The 23,313-nt window shown below is 41.2% G+C and overlaps 2 protein-coding genes across 4 annotated transcripts in view; one reads left to right on the plus strand and one right to left on the minus strand.

The window, feature by feature from the left end:
- Window positions 1-19,287, plus strand: part of CDAN1 (codanin 1) — a 29,489-nt gene extending 10,202 nt beyond the window's left edge. Inside the window, exons 9-29 of one of the 2 annotated variants that reach the window (XM_050710854.1) lie at window positions 666-755; window positions 1,847-1,922; window positions 2,959-3,167; window positions 3,914-4,028; window positions 4,846-4,989; window positions 5,639-5,805; window positions 6,417-6,498; window positions 7,163-7,252; window positions 8,415-8,469; window positions 9,404-9,537; window positions 10,142-10,245; window positions 11,134-11,283; window positions 11,740-11,803; window positions 12,309-12,387; window positions 12,532-12,609; window positions 13,381-13,538; window positions 13,674-13,781; window positions 14,138-14,201; window positions 15,349-15,551; window positions 16,250-16,357; window positions 17,158-19,287. In XM_050710854.1, coding sequence (XP_050566811.1) covers window positions 666-755; window positions 1,847-1,922; window positions 2,959-3,167; window positions 3,914-4,028; window positions 4,846-4,989; window positions 5,639-5,805; window positions 6,417-6,498; window positions 7,163-7,252; window positions 8,415-8,469; window positions 9,404-9,537; window positions 10,142-10,245; window positions 11,134-11,283; window positions 11,740-11,803; window positions 12,309-12,387; window positions 12,532-12,609; window positions 13,381-13,538; window positions 13,674-13,781; window positions 14,138-14,201; window positions 15,349-15,551; window positions 16,250-16,357; window positions 17,158-17,283 — 2,404 coding nt within the window. In that variant the 3' untranslated portion in view covers window positions 17,284-19,287. The remainder of the gene's footprint in view (window positions 1-665; window positions 756-1,846; window positions 1,923-2,958; window positions 3,168-3,913; window positions 4,029-4,845; window positions 4,990-5,638; window positions 5,806-6,416; window positions 6,499-7,162; window positions 7,253-8,414; window positions 8,470-9,403; window positions 9,538-10,141; window positions 10,246-11,133; window positions 11,284-11,739; window positions 11,804-12,308; window positions 12,388-12,531; window positions 12,610-13,380; window positions 13,539-13,673; window positions 13,782-14,137; window positions 14,202-15,348; window positions 15,552-16,249; window positions 16,358-17,157) is intronic. The other variant, XM_035539318.2, reaches the window with a different exon arrangement.
- A 444-nt stretch (window positions 19,288-19,731) lies between these two features.
- The window catches only part of STARD9 (StAR related lipid transfer domain containing 9), a 108,735-nt gene continuing 105,153 nt past the window's right edge, over window positions 19,732-23,313 (minus strand). For both annotated transcript variants that reach the window (XM_050710853.1, XM_050710851.1), the window contains exon 34: window positions 19,732-22,626. In XM_050710853.1, the coding sequence (XP_050566810.1) occupies window positions 22,525-22,626 (102 nt within the window). In that variant the 3' untranslated portion in view covers window positions 19,732-22,524. The remainder of the gene's footprint in view (window positions 22,627-23,313) is intronic.

The following is a 23,313-nucleotide window of genomic DNA, read 5'->3' on the forward strand; positions in this document are numbered from 1 at the left end:
CCATATGGCTCTCAGGGTATAATCTTTCCATGATTGTAACAAAGGATATTAGGAATGTCTTGTGTATGCTATATACTCTAGAAAAAAATTGAGATTTTTACTCTTAATAAAAAAAAAAAGTGTTCATATTGACAGCAGGGGCTAAATGTTTAATGTCTTTAGAGAAGAACAGCCTAATTCTTCATGATTTATTGGCTTCTAGTAAATGCCAGTACAGTGCGTCACCCTTCTGGATTGCTCCTGCATATAGATCTGGTATGCTTTGTATTCTTCCTGACACCTCCCTCTGTGCTTGCAGCAACAGGGCGAGGGGAGAATGGCAAGTTGTCTTGGTCCTTGTTTTCTCCTCGTAGGTATTATTTCGTGTGGCTTATTCTTTCCCGCTTCTCAGTCTTCAGTATGTCTGGTAATGGGTGTTTTGGTCATTCCATCTGAGCTTGGGCATAACAAGCTTAAACACTTGCTGTCAAAGACATGGAGAATGGAAACTTGCTGAAGTACTGCTAACACTAATGAGTTTTGCAAAGGTATCTGAATGTGTAGAAGCTTGAGTTACTTAATCTGAGGTAGAGTTTCACTGGGAAACTTAAGAGCAATTGAATATTCAATTGTTTTTACTTCAAACTTGAAGAGGAATTCATACCCTTAAACATCTTGATTCACAGGGATATCTTTTACGAACTGCTGCGTGAATGGGAGGATAACCATGAAAAAACTGGCTGGGACTTTGAAAGAGTTCTGGGCAACAAGATAAGGTAGGAGTCTTGTGCAACTCCAGCTAGAACTGAAACTTCTGCTGCTTTAGTATAGGTGAATTACTGGTGCAGCGTACCAGAGTCAGCATCCTAATTTTTATGTTCTTTCTAATGGTCTTCTACGCTGACTTGTAGGGGGCTGTGCTTCTTGGGAGATACTGTCTGTGTAAAGTCACTTCTATATTTAACATTTTCAACTGTCATCGTAAAGAAACAAGGCAAAAGTGGCAGTAGCATAATTTGATTAGTCTTGGTCTAACTCTTACCCTGTTCCCAGTCACAGAAAGTGCCATTTTCACAACCTGTGCTGTGATCTGGACATTGCTATTGGATGCATTCCTCTGTGTGGTTTGTGTTTCCAATGCCCCACTCCTTTGAAGCACAGGGAAATGTGTTACATGTTCAGAAGCTCTTACCTCTTCCAACTATTTTAGGAGCTTCTGGTGTTTTAGCTCTGAAAACGAGACAAGTTTGGCTCTTCATATGGAAGGCAGACTTTTACGCTTATTGTTTTATCAAAATAGAATATATATATATAAAGAAATTTATGTTTTTGAAAGCAGTTGCCTTGTAGGTTTCTGTGTTAGTCTTAACCATGAGCCTACTCAAGGTACACATATGAAGGGGGCTTTTCACGTCTGGGGCAAAACAAGGCTGAGATTTAAACTGAGAATTTTTTTGTCCTCTTTGGGCGTCAGAAGTACTGCTATTGCTGTTTTCTTACTTGCATCCACGTGGGCTCTCAACACAGTGTTCTGCACAGGGGAGAATGGGAGATGAATGAGTTAATTGTCTTCCTAAATAACAGTGTTATTGCAGGAAAGGAAGAGAGTCTTTTTATCTCTAAAACTGTGCTCTGCAGGTGCTAAGGGAGAATCCAGGGAGAATTTTTGTTTCTATGATCAGCAGATCAGGCTCAGTGCTTGTGAAACTTGGTTATAAAGATGTTGCTTTTTGCAGTGGCCTTTGGAAAGCTCTGGAGATTGCTTTCTTAAAAGCAGTTATTTTGTGCTTTTGGTGTAATTTGAGGCTAAACCACTTTTTAATACTTCAGAGATCTAGTCAGCATTTTGTGATGTTTTCCTTCACAGGGCCATGATGGCTCACCTGTCTGCAACCTGCAACCACAGCCATTTTGCCAGGCTCTTTCAGAAACAGCTCATCCAGGTAAGTTAGTTGGTTTTGTTTTTGTTTTCTCGAATATACGCATCAAAAGTGATTTGATGCTTCCTCAGCCTGAGAAAACAAACTGTCTTGCAAGTTTGAGGTTTTCCTATTGAAACTTTTTTTTGGGAGAGACAAGTCTTTAGGAAGAGAATTTCCTGTCTTTTCTGGAAATACAAATCAGTGATAAATTATAGACAACCCCCTTATCCCTATCATATATAAGGCACACTGAGCACATCGTGAGCTGTAAGAATTCATTCTTCATGGTTATTTACTGTGAGCTTCTAATTTTAGAACAGTTAATTTTTAGAAGTGTTAACAATATATTTCGACATGTATAAAATGCAGAGGTTCCCAGTTCCATTCCTTAGCAACATGAGTATACTACCTGCAAAGAGTCTCAGGTTGTTCTGTGTAACAGCCCAACAGACTCTTTTTGATATAGTATTGCTGTTGTAGTTTACAGGAGTTTTTCCGACCAGTTTCAAGCATCATCTGACTTCACTGTAGCTGAAGGAATGAAGAAAGAAAGGATGCTTCTGATTGAAGTATAAATTTTCACTGTATTCTCTCTATAAGTGGCTGGCTTATTGGTAGGTTTCTTTTGGATAGCAAAATAGACATGAAAAAAAAACTTAAATGTTAGCCCACATGCATTTCCAGGAAGATGCAAGCTGTTGGAATGTTGAAAATTCCTCTCGTGTCCAGTCTGAATTTGCATCAGTGTCTGTAGTTCATGAAGACCGTACAAGTGATAGGCGTTCTCTCCACACATCCAGATGTTGGCTGCTAGATGTGCCTGAGTTAGTTGCATATCATCCATCTCTCAGAATCTCTAGGCTGTTTGTGGCCAAGGTGGGTAGCATGTTTTGTCATGAGGAGAAGAGACCTTTTTTATGTGGGCTGGCTGAAAAGGCCGTGCTTGGATTCCTCCTAAAACAAAGTCTCATGAGGAAGGGAGAACGTGTGGGGTAATGAAATGACATGATGCTTTGTTACAAATTGTTCATCTTCCTGCTCTTTCTGTCTCCTGAAGATGTGTAAAGGTCCTGTTGGTGGTGGCGCAAGCTGGGGAGACACCCCAGACCAGGATGTCCTTAACATGCTGGGTCCTGATAATCTGAGCCGTCTGAAGAGGTTGCAGGAAAGATTTGTAGTTCCCCAGAGCATCAGAGGACCTTGCCCACCCCCTTCATTCCCAGGGTGCCAGCAGTTCTTCAGGGACTTCATCCTCAGCGCAGGAAGGTTGGCTGCCCATGGTTACCGTTTCCTTGACAAAGCATGGGTGTGTGGGGGGCAAAACCAGCATGTCGCTCTTGTAGCGGGGGGTTAAGAGCCTGGGACATAGCAGTTACCCAGGCAGAGCATATCCGGAATGATTTAAAACTGCATAATACCACACTTAGTGTCCTTGGCCAGTAAACATGTTAATAGGTTCTGTCCGGGGCATAGAGTGCTACATCAGGCTAGATGGTAATAACCTTCCTTCTATAAAGCACAGTATCTTGTCACAGGCCACCAGCATTTCCCAGTGCCAAGGAGTACAGTGCTTTATAACAAGGGCACTGGACTGTCCAAACATTCCTTGTGCAGTAGTGCATGAAGCCAAGGAGTTAGAGGATGAAGCCAGTTTCATGTTTTTTTTCTGAATGAGTTTTTCCACAGTCCACAGCATGGATGCATTGTGATAGAGGGGAGGTTTGGATCTAAGTTATCTGAGTTGAGTTACTTTACAGCTTCCTGTTTGGACAGATCCATATCTTTAATATTTTGCTGTGACTTGCTAAATAGCATCTGTTCCAAGGAACACGAGTGGAAAAGGCGGTCAGCCACTACTAGTTTTGTCATTGTTTTCTTGCCAGTCAGTCAGTTACTTTGGTTGTCATCTGATGCTTGATAAACTCAAGACACCAGCTTGAAATTTTGTGGTGTGTTAGTTGAGGTTTTACTGCTGTTTTCAGCCCAATCTGACTCATCATCTTTTGCTGAAGTTATCAGTTCAATCAGCACCTGGTGGATAGCCTGTGCCTGAAGATACTTGAACTAGATGGCCTTACTCTGGTAGAGCATGAGCACAGTGATGGGGAAGCAGATATGGATGAACAGGTAAGCTTTTTTTTTTTTAACAGACATATCTGGCAGTTTCCCTGAACTGATATTGTACCCAAACAATTGTTTTGGTTGTGAGTAATTTGGAGCTTCTACCACTGTATTTATAGGACAAGAGCTTCTTCATTTGATTTTATCATGGCTCTGCGACACGTAGGGATGTCTGAGCCCCTTTCCATTTACTTGTGTGCTTCAGGATGCCTCATAGAACTGTGTCTGAAGAGATAATGCACCCTAGTTTGAAAAGTGATCTCCTGTGAGGGAGCCTTATTTTAGGTTGTTAGTACCCGTGCTAGATCTGTTTCATCAATGCAGTAACTGAGTTTAATTGTTGCATTCAATTGCAATAGATCCTTGTTACTATTCCACGCAGAAAGACTTTAGTTAGAACTAACTTGTAGTGATGCCTGTTCAGATGTTCCTTTATTCACCTGTACCTATCACAGGTGTCATAGTTTGTAGACTGTTAGCAAAGTAGCAGCGAAAGCTTCACGAAAACTCGCAGAGCAGTAATAGTATAAAAGAGGCATCACGAGGTCAGTTCTCTTTGTCCCCAAAGTTGTTAATATGAAGATGTGACTGAGCAGCTTCTTGTTCTAGAAAGCTCTTGTATTAATTTCTTACAGTAAGTGAAGCAGTGGAGGCAGAACCAATTTAAAATATGCCTGACAAATACGCATTTTGAAACCTTTATTAAAAGCACTGATGAAGCTATGTGGCCACCCTTTTTCCATGAAGGGATTGGAAGTTTAGTGTAGGTAATGGCTTTGCCAGTTTAGGATGACATTGCTTCAGCTTACTTTTTTCATTTCAGGATGAAAAGAAGCGTTTTACTGTGGTCTTACTAAGCCTGAGGCTCCTTGCCAAGTTCCTGGGGTTTCTTGTTTTCTTGCCATATCGCACTGTGGAACAGCCAACTAGAGACCTGCAAGACTCTGCAGTAGCATTAAGGAACCAAGTAAGAAACCAAACATTTAAAAAAAAGTCTAATGTGGACTATTGCTTGACAGTCAGGTTTCCTCACCCAAGGAGTCATGCCTGTTCAGAGCAAGCCAGTGATTCCTGGGAAGATGTTACACTGTTCTGTGCCCCTATCATATATTCTGAAGTTGGGAACAGAGGACAGAGGAGTTTGTATGATGTAGAAAAGAGGGAGCAATGCACTGATAGTGAGGTACTCAGTCTTCTGTTATTTCTGCTAATCTGGGACTGTCATAGCAGAACTCTGACCTAGCTAAGACTTGTCTTTGTAGTGTGAAATCCAGCTACCAGGAATGTTTTTGTTAGTTTCATGCCCACCTCCTGCCAGTGTGATGTACTGAATGCAAGGAGGCAGGGGTTAAACCTTGACTCCGCTTGCACATAGTCATGCTTATAGCCTTACAGCCTTCTCTTTGGAAGTCCCAGTAGGACCTCTGGTTGCCGTCATAGTGTGTTTTCTACCTCTGCTGGTGTGTAGAGAAATGTTTTCATTAGCCAGAAAGTCAGCTCCTATTTGTAGAGAAGATGAAATCCTAGAAGGAAAAGTCATGATATAGAAAAAGATTTTTCTGTAATTATCAAAAGGTAACTTCAAGCTGCTGTTTTAACTTGTCTTGTTCATTAAGACCCTGCCTGTACTGGATGTACTGAAGCTTCTGAGACGATCTATTCGGGATCACCGTTCTATCCTCACTGTTCCTTGGATTGTGGAGTTTCTTTCCCTTGCAGATCATATTGCTCCTTTCCTTGATTACTATAGGAAGGTATTTTGTCTCTTGCTGCAGGTATACAGGTAAGAGCCTGGGAAAGTATATCAGTTCAAGAACTCTTGTGTAAATGTTTTCTTGCTTAGTTCGGAAGTACCTAGTGTTTGAGAGTGCACGTTGGCCCTAGTTTGAGATTCTTAAGAAAATACCTTTTTTGGTGCAAATCATGAGCATTTTTTATCTTACATGAAGCTGCAAAAGGAGCACATTCTACACTTAGAGAATAATATTTGATTTAAATATGTTTTTTCATCAAGTAAACATTCTTTAAATCCCCATTCACCCACTCTACATCTGCAGTTGCAAATTTTAAACGTTGAATTTAAGCCTTAAGCCCACAGTGTCTCCCATGCCTAAATAATGCTCCACTTTTTTTGCTTATATACATGAGGAAAATTTGAAGCACATTCTAGAGAGTTACTTAGCAATGGCTTTGCCGGCATTAAAGTAGCATGTTATTCAGATGGGTACATGCAAAAGGGTAGAACTTGCTCTCCACTCTGTTGGTAGACGAGTAGGGAATGTGAACATGGTTACAAATAGTATTATCAGAAACTGAGTGGTTTGGGATTTTTTTTTGTTAATGAAAATTGTGCTAATGAAATCTAATAGTGTCTCTGCTTTTTCTGCATGGCAGGTTAATGGTCCTTTCTGAAGATAAGGAGATGAGTTTCCTGAACAAGCTGCTGATCCTTGCAGTTCTGGGATGGCTTTTTCAGGTAGAGTCTCCTGTGTGCACACAGCTCTTCCTTGAAGAAAAAGCAGAGTACAGAACTCAATAGAAGATAGTATTGAAATGAGTTAAAACACTTGAAAATACTAGGTTGTGGTGTTTTTGTTTTGTTTTGTTTATATTAGTTTGGGGTTCAAACCATCCTCTGTGTTCTAATGGAGAATTACTTTGCTGTAGTCAAATTGTGTGAAGTAACATTTTTTCCCAGTAGGAATTCTAATTGCTGCTGAAACACATTGTGTCCTTAAACCTGCATCGTTGTAAGCAAACTGACAGTAAATTCCTGTTAGAACTTGGAAGCTCTTGTCACAAAGGTAGAGCGTTAGCTGGCATCCTTGAATGAAAGGGGAAATTTTTGTCTGATAAAGAGATGGTATGCGATGAACTTTTAAAATCCTTTTGTTCCTTCCGTTGGAAGTAAGGTAATTTGTTAGCAGGAACTTGCTGGAATGGTGAAAGATACCATATGGGAACAGTTAGAAAGGTGGCATGTGATCAAACAAAATCTTTAATTTTATGGGGAAAAATCTCTTTATGTATCTCTCTATGATCTTTAGTATTTTTGTGGATGGAAGATTTTACTGTCTATCAGAAATGGTTCAAGTTATTGACTGCTGTTTGGGTTGTACCTACTGGAGTTTCTGTTTCAGGTTCCATCGGTCCCTGAAGAGTTGTTTTTTGCCACTGATGTCAGGCAGGAGGGAGTGATGGTGGATACTGTGACGTCTGCTCAGGCTTTGGTGAGTTAGTGCAGCAGCAGGCCCTCTGAATCCGTGGATGAGAGCAGGCTTACAATGGCCTCAGGAGTTTAAGATAATATCAAGAACTCAGCTTCAGTGCAACTGCATTGAGCAGCAAATATACAGGCCAATGGATACGATGCTCCAATTTATCCAAGTGGCTAGATTGCATTGCATTCTGGATTGTAAACTACGTGTGTTAAGAGCTCAGTGGCTTTTGTCAGGCAAAGGTCAACTGCAGCAAGAGCTTGCAGAGTAGGTGGCAAGTTTTGCGGGAGGATCAGATACTGTTTTCCTGCTCATTGATTATCCCAGTACAAGGTGAGCTGATAAAACTGCAGCTCTTCCCAAAGATGAGTTACAGTAATGATGAACACAACAGAAGTAATAAGATGGGTCTATAAAGGCAAGATGGCGATCTTTGCTGTCACCTGCTTACCAGTTGCATGATAAAGGGTAAATAAACTGAAAATAGTTTGAGCGATCAGAGAAGTAGCTGAGTTTGTGGCATGTGTGGTGTTTTAGGTCACTCCCAGATATGCAAGAGAATAGCTGGTATTCTGTGAAAAGTCAGCAGTATATTTGCGAAGACGTATGTGTATCTTTGTTCTCATTAGAAAATTCTGTTTAGCATTGTCTCTTCAGTGGCAGAGATGAGATGCAGAGCTGATTATTTTGCTGATGAGCACAGTATATACTGCCCATATGGATGGGGTTGAAAGTTGTTTCTCCTTCCATGCCTCTGGCTGCACTGTGTAATATTGGGATAACACTACTCCATAGTGCGGTGTTCTAGCAAGTCTGAGAGAAGATACCTGTGGAGTTGTAATGCTTAGCAGATGTTCCTTATTTATTCTCCTCCATGGGTAGGTTTCTCCTTTACAAATAGCAGCTGTGTCAACAGTCCTGGTTATATTCTCTAATCATCAAGGTTCAGTTGGGCTTTGACAGTGGTCAGAAGCAAGGATTGAGCTACACTAACTGAATGTAGAGCAGTTGATTGTGCATTACCGGGCTGGTCTGAACACTTGGACTGCCAAGTGTAGAATTTTACTGTGAATTTGGAATCCAGTTATTTCTGTTCTGAAACCTGCATGTGACCATGTGTATAGGATTTCCTTCCTGCTGTGTTGCTTCAGCTTTTCCTTCATTTTCTCACCAGGACTCTGTGCCCTTGGTGGATCAGCAGTTACTTTATACCTGCTGTCCCTACCTTGGTGAGTATTTTATTGATGTGTGTCCTAGCATTCTCTAGAACTGTGAGTCCTTGGATTGTCTTTCTTAGCCCTCCTCACAGCTTCAGGTCTCAGCTGTGTGTAAGTGAACCTTGATTAAAGAGCTCACAGCTGAGAATAGTTATCTGGTGAAGCTGGGGGAGGGAGGCTGCATAGTCAGGATAGCTCACCTACAGACATAGAATACAGAGGAAAAGGGGAGCTCATTCTTCACTGACTGGAAGGAAACACAATAAGGGGTAAATGTACAAATTTTCCATCCTAGGTATAGTGTAGTCTGTGTTGTGAGGAATGTCTTGATCCTTGAGCACATTTCTGCTGCCGAGGCAGAGGGGAAGAATCCTTTTTGTCTGATGCTTTGTCAGGTTGTTGTCCGAGGTATCTTCTTCCTGAGATCTGATTGTTGTTGGTGAAATCTTTATGTGTAGAGAACAGAGTGCCAGATGTTGGAGTGCTGTTCTGTTTCTTGGGACTTAGCTGCTAGGAAAACCGTATGTTAACCGAGATGTTCTTCCATCATCAAAGCTTTTAGGGGTTGTACTCATCTTCAGGCTTTTCCCCTGTTGTTTTCTTCTGATCCTGTTGAGATTTTGTGTGATTCTGCTTGTCTTATTGCCCTTGTATTTTTTTTTTATGGTTTCTGCTCCCTGTGTTAAAAAGGGATCCATAGCGATGGGTGCTCTGTGATCCTTCTGAACAAGCCCCAACATGCCAGGGAGCTTTTTGGAAGCCTGTTTTATCTTTGGAGCCTTGCCATGCTAGTTAGATGGGTGGGATGCCTGTTTGCTCTTTTGAAACTTCAGCTTTCACAGAAGCTGAGAGAATATGCTCTGGAAGCAGGATTGACAATGTGGAATTCTCTGAGTTTTTGATTTGTTCCGTTGCTTATGGGGATGGTGCATGTTTTTCTGTGCAGGTGAGCTGCGGAAACTACTTGCCTCTTTTGTGGCTGGTAGCGGAGCAAAAAATGGTGGCTTTATAAGGAAAATCACTCCAACAGCTGCAGAGTCTTTGGCACCCAAGACTTCTGTCACACAACGGAAACTGCAGGTAATGAAATTAGGGAGTCACAAGTGGAACCAGGGTGGGAGGAATTGCCTGCATGGGATACACAGCGGTATCCTGGTGTTTGCGAAAGAAAAGTATGGGCCTGGACAGCAGGTAAGTTGTGTTTGATAGTCAAGTATTCTTACTTCTCATTATTCTGGTTAAATCATGTGGCTGGATTACCATGTGAGTGTTGAGATCCAGAGAAATTCAGTCAGCATTCTTGCAATCAGAACAATTAGCCTCTCTCTCTCTTTTTTACATAAAATGTTAGTACGTTTCTCGTAGGCTGCTTTTAGTTAGATTTTAGCCATGCTTTCCACAGAAGATAAGAACTGCATAGGAGCTGCCAGAACTCTCCCATTCTTCTCTTTACTAGTCATTTGTTTTCGTAGTTTCATAAACACTGATGATGAGCTTCAGGTTAGAAAAAAAATAGGGAAAATGTATCCTATAGAGGTGCTGAATGTTACAGTAGCAGAATATTCTAGTATATGCAATTTGTCTGCCTTTTAGCTCAATTACATACTCTGTCCACTCTTGTGAAGAGAAGAGGAGGATCTGAGTGGAGCGTTCTAATCAATTGTGGCACTTTTCTCTTGAACAGGTGGAGTTGGAGCAGGCCTTCTTCCACAACCAGCCTCCCTCCCTGCGGAGAACAGTTGAATTTGTGGCAGAGAGGGTGGGATCCAACTGTGTTAAGCACATCAAGTAAGTACTGGTTATCTGTTCTGTGACTTAAGAACATATCCCTCTCTTCCCACTTCACCTTCTCTTCTCCAGGCTAAATGAAACCAGCTACCCAGTCTCTCCTTGTAGCCAGTGAGTTCTATCATCCCAGCTTAGTGCTGGTATCAGGTGCAGCTTCACAGTGGTGAGGGGAGCAGTAACTTTCCTTGACCTGCAGGCTGCACTGTTGGTAATGTCAGACCAGCATTAGGCTGCCCTTCTTGGGACTCTGCTGACTTGTTCAGCCTGTCTGCGTGGAACCCAGATCCTTTTCTGCAGAGCTGCTCCCTGGCCGATACACCCCAGCCTGTATGCCCATTACAGGCATACAGAGTCACCACCGTTGTCAGCCCATTTCTTCAGCTTGTGAGGGTCCTTCAGAAAGGTAGTCCTGGTCTCCAGCATGCCGTTCATTAACTTGCTGAGGATTGGCTCTGTCCCATGTCCAACTTGTCGAAGACATTAAATAGTATCAGCCTGTGAGGAACACTGGTTGTAGTGGGCTGCTGTTGACATCTTTGAATTTCTGACCACTAACCACTGAGTGTAAAAATACTGGTGCCACAGAAGTGACCTGTAACTATCTGTTTCTATTAATATTTAAAAGCTTTTGACTCTTGAGTCTTAGTACTATTCTGAGATCTCTGTTTGCTGTTTTTTTTTCCATGTCAGAAAGAGCAAGGAAATGGTGTAGTAGTGAATGCAGTGATTCTTTTTTTTTTTTTTTCTAGCTGAGTGGCTAGTTGCATCTCTCTCTGAGAAAGACAGACACCCTCCTGAAATGGGGCAAACAGCTGGTTTCAGTTAGTGTGCATTTTTTCTTGTATCAATTTCAGTGTGTCTGAATTTCTTTATTCTTTATTTTTACAGGGCAACACTGGTAGCAGAGTTGGTTCAAAGGGCTGAAGTCATGTTGCAGGATAAAGTGAAGGAGGAGGATGCTAATCACGACAAGCTGCTTGAAGAGGTGTGCGCTCATCTGTATGAGGAAGGGGCCCAGGCACTCATCAAAGGCAGAGAGTAAGGAGGAAAAGTTATTTAAACTTGCGCCTTCCTTTCTCTTCTTATTGTGGAATCTATAAGCCTCATTCGGCTTGGCCTGTCTTGCTCAGGTTCTGGTAATTATAAACCCTGACTTCTGCTCTTCTTAGGGTGACTGTCTGCTGTGCCTCCAGCCAGTTAATGGCGTATTTGTAGGAAGGAATAAAGGTGCTCTGTGTCCCTCTGCATCCAGCTCCAAACGGGCATCCACTGCAGTTATTGTATTTCCCTTCTTTGGAAACTGAACGTTGCAGCCTTGGGGCTTGTAACTGATTTTTCCTTATCTGGTTCTTTTGGTTTGACATACTTCACTGCAGTCTTCCAACTAGTTTTGACTGTAAGAGAGCATGTGAAAATTCCTACAGTAATGAACTTCTGACTATTGTCCAAGAACTTTGACTAATACTGAGGCACGTATTCTTTCTTTTCTTGCAGATTTTGCAAAAAAAAAGGTCCTGAGGCGGTAAGGGTGTTATTGCCAGAAGAAACATCTGCAGCAGTATGTATTTTCACTAAAACTCGCTAAAGACCTTGGCTGTGCATCTGGATTGTTACTGTTTTTCTGTTGCTGCTTCACTTGCTTCGCTTATCGCTTAATAGCTTAGGACAATGGAATCTGTCGATGCCCTGATGTAGAGGCTGACATCTAAGGAGAGTCACCTCTGCCAGGCTGTCTTGGATGTTCTCGTTAAAGCGATGCTCTAACCAATAGCTAATTGTTGAGACTAGAGTGGTAGGTAAATTACGTTCATCTTGCAAGGATAATGCTTTTGGTTTAGAATCAACTTCACAAAGAGTTGAGGGTATTTGTATGGGGCTGATGGGGTTTGGGAAGTCAAAATGGGTTTGTCCTAGTGCTCAGAGTAGCAGTTCCCCCAGAGATGGTGGTGCTCTGGTTAAATGTTGCATGCCCATATTAAGCCCTTTCCCTCTAGACTTCTGATTCCTCACTGATTATTAATGTTGTGACTGGCAGTATATCACTTGTTATCCTCCCTGCAAAGGTTTTAAATAGTGCGGAAGACATTGCAGTGGAACTAGCTACTGAGAAGGCCTGTGGCTGGCTTTCTGCCAACATTGCAGGTGAGTTTCCTTACCTGGAACTGGGCTTCTAACCTGTATATTGTACTCTTTCTGAGATCAAGGAGTAGAAGTTTATTCTAGCGTCATGAAGTACTCAAGGGTAAAGGAAAAGAAAAGGACTCTCACTTTTTTTTTTTTTTTTAGTGGGAAGCATGCAGTTGCTCTGTCCCTCCTTCTTTAGGAATAAGAGGAGTGATTTCCAGCTCCAAGAATCTTCTTCAGGTTTTTTCCAAGCTTGGCCCTTGTGATTTTTAGTTATGGAGACTGTTAGGATGGTGAGAATGAATGCTGTGGAAAGCTTCTGAAAATATCCCATCTGAAGTTGTCATAGCACTTCAGATATAGGATACAGTCAGCTTCTGTCAAGCCATGTTATGGTCCCCATGTACAGAGAACTTCTGAAAACTTCTTCAGAGCAAACACTTCTCTGACTGGGTATGTTTTCAGCAGGCTGCAGGTGACTGTATTCCTTTTAGTCTGTAGTAGTGCTCTGGCAACTCTTCAGAACCTCTCAAAACGCATTGTTTCAGGAGGTGATGCCAAGAATTTGGGAAGGAATATCCAGCACCATTTTCAGCAGCAGGAGTTCAGTGTTTTGGATGCTGCTCAAAATTTATTTTGGTACAAAACATATGTCTTTTGTGGGCACAGTGGTTCAACTGGTATGGTCATGCTGATTCGGCATTCTGCTTTGGCATTGCTTCCTGGTTTAGCTATTCTGATCATTAAAGCTACTGAAACATTTCTGATGGGAAATGAAATGGGTTGCCACTGGTACCTGGTGGTAATGGGTAGCCCCCCACCTGTGGCTCTGGCCGTTAATATGATGGGAGCGCAGAGTCAGGAGGGTTTGAAAGCATGAACTGGCCATTCCTCATTCACGGTGGCTCTCAGAATAGAAGGCTGGTAAGGGTAGCATTTGAAAACAGTTGTCTGCCTCCCTGGAGAGAAGAACTGAGGCAGACGGGATTTGTTCCCTTTTTTCCTTTGCAGCACTAATAAAAAGAGAAGTGAAGGCAACCTTCAACAGAATGCTGAAAGTCCCAGGGCTTCCCTTGCCCAGTGAGGATGCTCTGGAGTTGAGAAGGGACTGCCCACCAGGCTGTCAGCACCGTGCCCCATTTCCCTCCCAGATCATCAACGAGATTAAGGTACATAATGTTCGCTTCCTGGCTTGCTGTCTTTCCCTAGCTTCCTTTTAATTTTTCACCTCTGTCATAGGTCCAAAGATCCGTTCATGGAAGTGCAGACTTGGTAAGTGAATCCCTGTTGTCTCTTTCATCAAGGATGTGCTCTGTGTTGCTGTGGGCCCACGGGATGAAGGTGAAGTGATTGACCACGACCTGCTGGAGTGCCTGCTGGGAAGACTGAGTCAGACGCTTCGGTGCAGAAAGGTAGAAGTAAAAAAAAAGCAACAACAAAGTTGGACTGCTTCAAGCCATCTTCATACTTGTAAAATCTGTAGTTTGCTTTGTCTCACAGTTGAGTTCAGTTGAATGTTTTTTGTCTCAGCTCAAATGTGACAAAGTTGCATTGCATTTTTTAGACTCTAGATACACTTGGCACTTAAATCTAGCCTTTGTGGAGCCCTTTGTCATGCAGGATCTCTTCTTGTCTTTCAGACTTTCTCCTGATTACACCTGATTATATTGCTGTAGATTGTCTGCTCCTCTCTTTTATCCCTCGTGAAGCCCTGTTTTGTCCAGTTTGCAGGATGGGACAAAGATAAAACTTTTTCTGTGTTTTCTAGTTCATGTGTCCGACATCAGAACAGCAGCTGGCAAAGTGTACAGTTGAGTTGGCTTCTTTGCTGGGTGAGTCAGTCATGATAAGCTGTTTAAGACTAAAATGTGGTATGAAAGTTCTCTTAAATCCTTGGGATCAGATATTTCACTGTTTAGAGCTTGTGGATGTTTAGTTCTCTTTGTGCCTTTTAAGTCTAATTTTTCCCTCTTTGAGGCTTTTTTCTGTCAATTTGGAATGGTCACTCTTATTCTGTGAAGGACACTAACTGTCTTTCATATCTGGTGTTCTTGTTCACATCTTCATTATTTTTCCTTTATTGATATCTTCGTTTAAATGTCATACGTGTCTCAGTACCTCTGCCTCTGAAAAGTTGCAGCAGACTTTTTTCCCTGAATATAAATTATGCAATTATATTTCTTTGTCTCTTTTTAGAGAATGGGAGTAACTTGTTTTCTGTGTATTGTGACTTCTGTGAGCGCTTTCATTTTTTTTCTCTTGGTCTAATGTGTTAAATACAAGGCTTTCTCAGTGTGAGCTAGTGGTCTGCATGCAGATGCTTTCTCTGTGAGCACCCTTCTAATTTATTTTTTTTTTAAGAAGCTTCTTAAGGAGATTTTCTGTGGTTCACCCTGCAGTCCATGCCTGAATATTGTGAAATGTCATTCTGGGGGACAGCAGTGTAAATCTGCCCCTTTTTATTAAATTGTACCAAGGAAACATAATATCTTTCCTCTCTGTGTGTTTAGCTGCAGTTAAATGCTGTACAACTTCACTTTCACTTGCATAGAGATATGCAGCTCAAAGCTATGAACAATCATTTAATCTATTTGTAGATTCAGATGGTGTTTTACTGTGTTACTCTTCTTTCTCCGGAGTAACACCTACGTCCTCTTTTATTAAATGTTAGTCATTATTTCAATTTCTATTCAGTCAGTCTTCTGTCAGGACTTCAGGTTGCATGCCAACCAAGTGGCATTCTTTATCTTGGAGCAGTATAAGTATATTCCTGTAACGCTATACGAAGTATTATTATAAAACTCACGTTTTTGCCTGTTCCTAAACTCTAGTCCCCTTAAGTTCAGAGGTTTACACTTACTAAGTGTTTTTACTTCGGTGATTTAGTTATGAGCTATACAAAATGTGCTTTGGACCAGGCAGACGAATGTAAAAAGACAATTTTGCAGTATGGAAGTTCACCTTTCTTCCTTTTCTTAGTGTCAGATCGTGTTCCTCTGAGTCTTGGGATCAAGGCCCCAGAGAAGAGCTCTGAGAGGTTGCGAGTAAAGAGCAATCCCGCATACGGCCTTCTGAAACTGCTGCTTTCCGTCTGGAAGGAGGACTTCGGGATGCCTGTTCCTGTGCAGCTGATGTTCAGCAGGAAGAACATCGGTTACCTTTCGGAAGTCAAGCAGCGGGAGGTAGGGCTTGTTCAGCTCTGAGGGGCTGCCAGTTATCTGCTCCAGTCCCATACATTCATGTTAAGGGTTCCCTCGCCTGCCACGTTAACTGATGGCTTGTGTGAGTAAGGCCTGCAGCATTGGGTCTGCTGTCTAGCTGGCATTGTTTGAGTGGGGGTAGAGGGATACACACTTGTCAGTGTTTTGTGTTTCTCTTGGGGGCTGTTAGGGAGGCATAGATTAATTAAGGAACAACTGGCAAAATGGCCAGCTGGGCCTGGGAGATCATAGGACTGAACACACGATTTTGTAATTGATTGCCTTTGTATTTTCAGCTTTTGTTTTTGCACACATATGGGTGCTACTTACAAGATCCCCAACTACCAAGTTGAAAAGTGCCATATTTAGTTGCAGGCTAAAACCATAAATAAATAAGAGTTTTTCAAGCTGTTCCTGAGCACGCATGAATGAAATACTTGGTGGGTTTTGGACCTGAGGACTAGAAATTTTGAGATTTTTATGGTGGAGTACAGTCTATGAACTCGAGTAATTCTGTTCACTCATTTTGTATGTCACTCACTGTTTTTTGCTCCCGCTCCTTTCCTCTGTGTTCTGATCCAGGAAAGCAGGACACGAACTGTATAGGGATAGGGAAGCAATCACAAAATCCATTTCTTTTTGAGATGTTGATTTTTTTTTTTTTTTTTTCTTTTCTGCAGTGGGACTTGTTCCTTTTCATGCTTCATGGTCTTGTAGAACATGATCTTATGAGAACCAGTGAAATAGAGAGTTGTTTGCGTAGCCTTGGAGAGCTCCCTTGGCCCTCAGTAAGTAACCAGATGCGTGTGAATACCAAGTGAAATCATAGAATGGCCTGGGTTGTAAGGGACCTCAAAGATCATCTAGTTCCAACCCCCCTGCCATGGGCAGGGATGCAAAATAAGTAAAATAAGAAATAAAAAGTAAAGGTACAGAACAGTAAATCTCTTTCATGTAGATGAGGCCCATAACCCACCTGATTAATGCAGCAACAGGGCTGCGTGTCAACATCCTTGTTACTGTTACTAGTGCCTTGGTTGAAGTCTGTCCTGGTGTGAATGTCAGGATGTCCAGTGCAGTGGAAACACTTCCAAGAAAATTATAAAACAACTTGGAGACCAGCTGGCTCAGTTACCAGCTCTTGTTCCGGCTTGGATGTGTTTGCTGTGCTCTGACTGAGAATGACGTGTTGGGAACGGGCACAGCTGACCAGGGTTACCTTCAGACCTCTTTGCCTCCCACCGCCAGAAAGGGAGAGGAGTACTCTAGAAAAAGCCAAAATGCAGGAAACAACCCAAGCGCCTTGCTATGAAGTGGCTTGTATTTCGTGGGTGGTGAGTACTTGTATATTGGAGGTGTTTATCCATTTAAAGTGTGATGTGGTCTTTTTCTGAGAAGGGTGAGGGTCTGGGGGAAGAACTGAACTTGCTGGCCTACGGGCATTCATCGTACAGTCAGTGTTGTAGCCTCAGATTTTGCTCTAGACAACCATCAACATGTTTAACCTTGTAACCTTTTCTACTAAAAATAAGAAGCCTCTTTGACACTTGCCAATAAAGGTTCTCTGGTTTGTATCCATTTGTTTCAGGATTTCCTAAAAGAACTGGAAATGCTGTCCCGAGTATTTACATCAGAACATCATATAGAAGAGCCCAGGACTAACCCTCGTGAACTGACAAGACAATCACTAGGTACCGTGACAGCACAAAGTTAGCGGAGAAGGACTCTCTGAGGATTAAAAAAAGTACTAATGAAGATGCAAATAGATTTTTTTAGTGTTTCTGAATGCATTGTGAGGCCCTTGCTTGGGAGAATACTGCGTAGGAGAGATCTGTGCAAAAACTGCACTGGTCTTTCTGCTCACAGACACTTTGCAATGGTGACTATGCTGAAGGATTCACATCAAGTGGATCGCCGAGTCAGAAATCCCTTAAGCACCTTGATCATGGCTCAGAGCAGCCCTTTTTTAGACTCACCAACACTTTTGTATTTGTACTGTGGCCAAACCCAGGGCTCATTTCAAGTGGACAAGTTACTCTGTGACCAGAGCATGCCTGGTAGCTGGTTCTTCTCTTCGTGTCTTTTAATAGACTGTACTGTCAGGGGAGGGAAAAAGTAAACCCGTACGACATGGAGATGAGCCTATATTTATTTTTCACTGTAAGCTCAATTTCAGAGGTTTGATTTTAATTTTTTTAAGACTCATTTTAAAAGTAAAACCATATTAAATATATACACCAGAACATTGATGATACTATTCTTAAAGGATGTAGATGCTTAGGTTTTTTTCCATCTTTTGATGGAAATGGAACTTGTAATTTCCTGGGTTTTTTAATAGAAATAAGGGAGGAAATATCTGATTATATTTTTTACTGAAGGCAGATAGCAGTATTTTTAAGACTTTTTTAAAGTATGTGAACATAAATGAGGTGTAGCTGCTATTCACTGTTGCTTATAATCCTTGCCTTGAGTTTGAGTTTTATCAGACAGGAAATGCTTCAGCAAGAAAACTACAGCCTGGAAGACCAGACAAAAAATGTAGTGAAAAAGCAGCGTGACATCCTCTGGAGAGCTGGTTTGAGAGGCCTCCTTTCTGTGAAGGTCAGAGGGCACTTCCTGCCCTTTGCCAAGGGTGTGACTTCCGTGCACCCTCCAAGTATCTCTAAACTGGAGTTTGGGGTAGGGACTGCTGGTGGTTAGCAGAATATTAGTTACTCAGTAGATGTCTCTTGAGGATTTTGTTTTCTTCCTGTAACAGAATACTTTTTCCTCTAGCATGTCTAGGTGTGTGATGTTAATGCTGGTTTGTCAGAAGGAAATACTGTGTTTTGGACAAAGTGAAGTCCAGTGCTCTTTCTCTTGCTACTTTACTGCTTTCGTGTATAAAATGGGAAAAAGCATCTGAGTCAATTGAGGAAAAACACAACCAGGACTAATTAGGTAGAACTGTTACTTCTGTTAAACTGTGACATGGAGAGAGAAACCACAGAGGAAGGTCAGTCTGAACTGTACTGAGATTTTCTTGATTTGGTGACTAAGCATTGTATTGAAAGCTACAGCATGTGCCATCTCTGTGCCTTTTTTTAGGGATTTTTTTTTTAAATGACCTGAATGAAGCAGAGGTTTCCTAAAAGTAGGCATGCTGTGCATATGGTAAGGGCATGGTAATACAAATGGAAGTAGCAAATATACCATATCATTCCATACCTGCTCCCTGAGGCTATTATGTGACGTTTTGCTGCAGCCCTCACTTGAAGTTGTTGTTTGTCATAATAAACATGATTAAATGTCCTGTTTTGTGTCCAAGCTGGTGATATACAACCTCTTTGTACTGGGGTAAGGTACAGAAAGGTACGTTGCCACGAAGCATCGTGCAGAAAACATACAGTAACTTCTGTCCTGCGTGCTATCGCTTTGCTTATACTGGAATATAATACTTTGTTACATGGAGGGAGAAGGTTGAATCAATAATGATAAAAATGTGCTCTCGTCTCTGGAACTGACTTTATTTAGGTATTATATATAAAACTCTTTGCATAGATACCCTAGCCAGTACTGGTTTCATGACCGCGACATACCTGAATTATCCTTCTCTAACACTACGTGCCTGGAAATTGTCCTTTGAAAGGTGGCCAAGCCTGAGGACCAGTTTACTACTACCCGAGTGCACAGTTGTGCCCTGTTGGGCAGAATTCAGTTCTTCAGTGGGAAGCAGCAGGTAAGAAATATCTCTTTCTATTTTCTTGCAGCTTCGTGCAGTTAATACAGTTCCTGGGCATTCTGTGGTTACTATGTAAAGGCAGACACATGACTTTATAGCCAGCCTTAGAAACAATTGCATAGCACTGGAGGGACAGTAGGGACGAGTTCATGGCAGACTAGGTAAGAGTGTGCAGCCTTCCTTGGATCGGTCTTTCCTACTGCAGACTATTCGGCATTATCTTTTGAGAGATAAATGGAACTGTATTAACTCCCTTATGGATGTTCAGGTCGCAGGAGCTTTGTAACCAGCCTCAGTAAGACGCTTCAGTCAGTACCTTGTTTCAAAACAAAACAAAAAACCCTTTGCTTGGACTAGGCCTGGAGTCACAGAAACCAATTTAAGCAGTGATTAGCTGCTTGGCTTATGTGCCACAAATTTGTAGTTGGAGAAGTAGGATCCCTACAACATATATCACAAGCTAGCCTTTATGTTTTTTCCTTCATCCAGTGTAAATGTCCACTTTGGACAGCACCTCTTCCTGTGTAAGTACAGTTCCATAGGCAGGTATCTTAACTGGAGCAAAATACCACATGGTGCATGTTTTTTCTTGTGTAGAAAATACCATTTATTGTGGATATGAAAATAGCAATCTTGATTAAGAGCAGAGATGCAACAGTAGGTGGTACAATACACTTGGTCTGATCATCTACTGCTCAGCAGTAATTTACAGGAAGATGGGTTTTTCCCACTGTAGATTAACAGATTAGGTATCTGCTAGGTTTTTATTTCTTCCTTCCAAACAAACCAATGCCGTACATTAACAGGTACCATAAAATGTTATATTTGCAAATGAAAACATTCATATAAATAGGCTTTTTTAGTATCAATTGAAGATTGTAATAAAAAAAAGTTACATTAATACCGATAAAAATAAAAATTAGCTTTGATAGCATATAAAAACGTTTCAAAACAAGCATATATAAATAACTTAATTTGTAAACATAGAAAAAACAATCTTATGTATATATAAAAATAAACATCTGATGCACTGTACAATAAGACATTATCCTTCATAGGCACTGGTATCGTTGACCAACAGGAGTCCCCCTTGATGTTTTTCCTACAAAACTGCTTTAACACTAGTGCCGTGTCCAAAATAAAAGAAAAGAAGCGAAGCACTGAGCAAATCTCCTGTAGAGTGTATGAAGACCTCCCTCACCTCTGCCTGAAATCTGTTGGAAGCAGCACAGGGAACAAAGCCAATGCCCTGTGCTGCAGTTTCCACTCACTTTTTCTAGGGCTTTTATATATTGCCTTATGCAATCTTATTTTTTTTTATTTTTGCTTCCCACAAAAAGGTATGATAGGTTGCAAATGTGAAAAGCTGTCTTTTTGTGCAGCTGTTGGGGCCATGGAAGATGCATAAGGCTTGAAGCGAACCATGCCATGACTCACTTTGGCAGGTTTTTAAGAAAAGGCTGAGCCTCTTCAAAAGGGAATGGTAATATAGCAGTGGTAACTTTTAACCAGGACCACCTAAAGATGAAAGCAAAGCAAATTTATAAGTGAAACCTATTATCCTACCTGGTGTAGTCTGGGGAAGGGTGGGGGAAAGAGCCTTGTGCTGGTATGCCTCAAAACTGCTATTTTTTTTAAATATCAATTTAAAACAGCTACTATCTTCTCTTTTAGAACTTAATCTATTCATGACAGGAAGTAACATAGAAGCTGAGAGCCAAAATTACACCTGTGCAAAGATATAGTTAAAAGTAGATCTCAGCTTGTGACACAAAGGTGAGAAGCGCAACTAGCTTCATTGTCTGCTGGGAAAATAAGTCTCTTACTGAAAGTAAGTGTATTAAAGTAGCAGAGGCCAACTCTGGTAAGGTGGATGCTTGAATACACATTTCTCACTTAACAAATTTCAAGTGCAACAGCTTCTTGAACAATGTGGGCTTTTTTTCAGCTAAAGAAAGAATATTATAGCAGCTTTTATTGCTTAGATATCTAAATGCGTCTTTACTGTTGTGCTGAAGAACTAAATGAAGTTATTTAGATATTTGATTGTGGTTTTGTTTCATTTTTGGCATGTGTGACCAAGCATGTAAAGCCTAACAACAGGATTGTTGGACAAAGCTCAACAGAAATGAGGTAATGGAATGGGGAGACTCTGTATTCGCTGCTGTGAAGACAGCTGTTCATGTTGTAAACGGAAGCGTGATGGTAAGAATATGGTCTGCGCTAGATTTTCAATTCTTAATGCTTTTGGGTATGCTTAAGTATAGAAAGGCAGGTGGAAAAAGCCATTATGGAAAAGTGCTGGAGCTACTCTCATTTGTGGGATTGAAATTCTAGTAACAAGCTGATTACTCAGTACTATTCCCTATTAATGACAAAGTCTTATTGTTTACAACTGTCAGTTTGGTTTCTCTGTTTCAAAGCACCTAAATCTACAGTGCAGGAGAACTGTGTCCTGAGGTGTGGTGGTTTCGACTATTGCTGCATAGTGTAGTGGCAATCTGAAACACCTTACGCTGCCTACTGGAAGTAGTCAGCCAACTAGCTGAGAAAAATCTAACCAGGTTGTAGGGTGACTACTGGATATCGTGCTGCTTTTGACCTCCCTTCAAGGGGAAGTAAATCATTTAGCCTGGCAAGTGGTCTATATAATTACTGTTTGAGGAATTCTGCATTTGATACTTATCTCAGTATTAGGAAGTAGCCTTGCACTTCTGCTTAAGAACTTATAAAAGCTCTCAAGCCACGTGTGTACTGTTTGCAGTTTTTAGCGCGTTTCATTGTTTCCATTACTTTTTTCTCACCACTGCTTAAACTTTTTTGAAGAGAGAATGTTGATCTTTATAACAACTCCTCAAAAACTAAAACAAAGTAATACACTTCTGTATGTAAAATCCTGGATATTGTAAACAGAATTCTCTTCCTCTGCTGTGGGTAGAGGCAGCACACCTTCCTAACTGCTCCAAAGGGATTTCTTCCACATCTGTCTCCAGAAAGACAGGTTCCCCATTAAAAACTTGCTGGGTTTCTTCTAAGTAGCATTTGCTAAAATGATCCTTTTTTTTTTTTTTTTCAAACTGTACCTTTGTATAGTCCAAAGTTACCAACAAGACTCCTCAAGTAAGGTTTGACTGTGCCTGTCTTATAAGCCAGTATTTTACATTACCCTTACGGATGCTTGCGTCTCTTGATGATCTTTCACATGCTCTTAAATACTCTGGTTTCTTCTAAATGCTAACTAGCAAGAAAGTGTGCTAGTCGAGCAATGACCAGAGGCTGGCGCTTTGCAATGGAACTCAGGAGCCTTGCTGGGATAGCTGGAGCACCAAGATCCACCTGCAGAAAGTAGAAGAAAGGCATGTGGTTGTGGGCGTGTTGTACCCATTTTTGTACAAAACATTTATCCTGCCTGGAATAGCTCTGATGCTGCAATTTGCAAGGTGGTTTATATCTTTTTTTTTCTTCCCAATACCCTATAGACATTCAAAGCTTGGCATATTTGATATTGCTTTCCCACCCACACTGGTTTTGAGTTTGAGCTTAGATTAAGTATTGCTAGTTTGAAACAGTGTTGCTGAAAATGCATATACGTGTATTAATTAAAGAGCAATATAAAATTATATAACATTGTAAAATGCATATACATTACATATATGCCTTACAAAGGCATACACTAATAATTTAAAGCTAATATTTTAAAAATTGTATCCTAAAAACCTATAAATAGAATTAGTTCTTTAAAATTATCTCTAAGTTGAGCCCTTTAAAGTTAATAGTACAGCATGGTGTTCTGTTCTGCATGTTTCTAGGTGCTTGGAACTGCTGTCTCAAATGCAGCCTACTTCTCAGCTGACCATAATAAACGTATGGCAGTCTCTTCTAATTCTTAACTGGAATCCCTGTCTTGACTTCTCTTTTATACCTGTTAGGTGCACAGATTTAAAGACTTTTGTTGAAGAAAGTTAACAATAAGCATTGTCATGCATTTTGAAAATAACATAACCGAGGTGGACTTGTATGTCT

The sequence above is a fragment of the Cygnus atratus genome, chromosome 5 (genome assembly GCF_013377495.2).
Source record: "Cygnus atratus isolate AKBS03 ecotype Queensland, Australia chromosome 5, CAtr_DNAZoo_HiC_assembly, whole genome shotgun sequence".
Classification (NCBI taxonomy): Eukaryota; Metazoa; Chordata; class Aves; order Anseriformes; family Anatidae; genus Cygnus; species Cygnus atratus.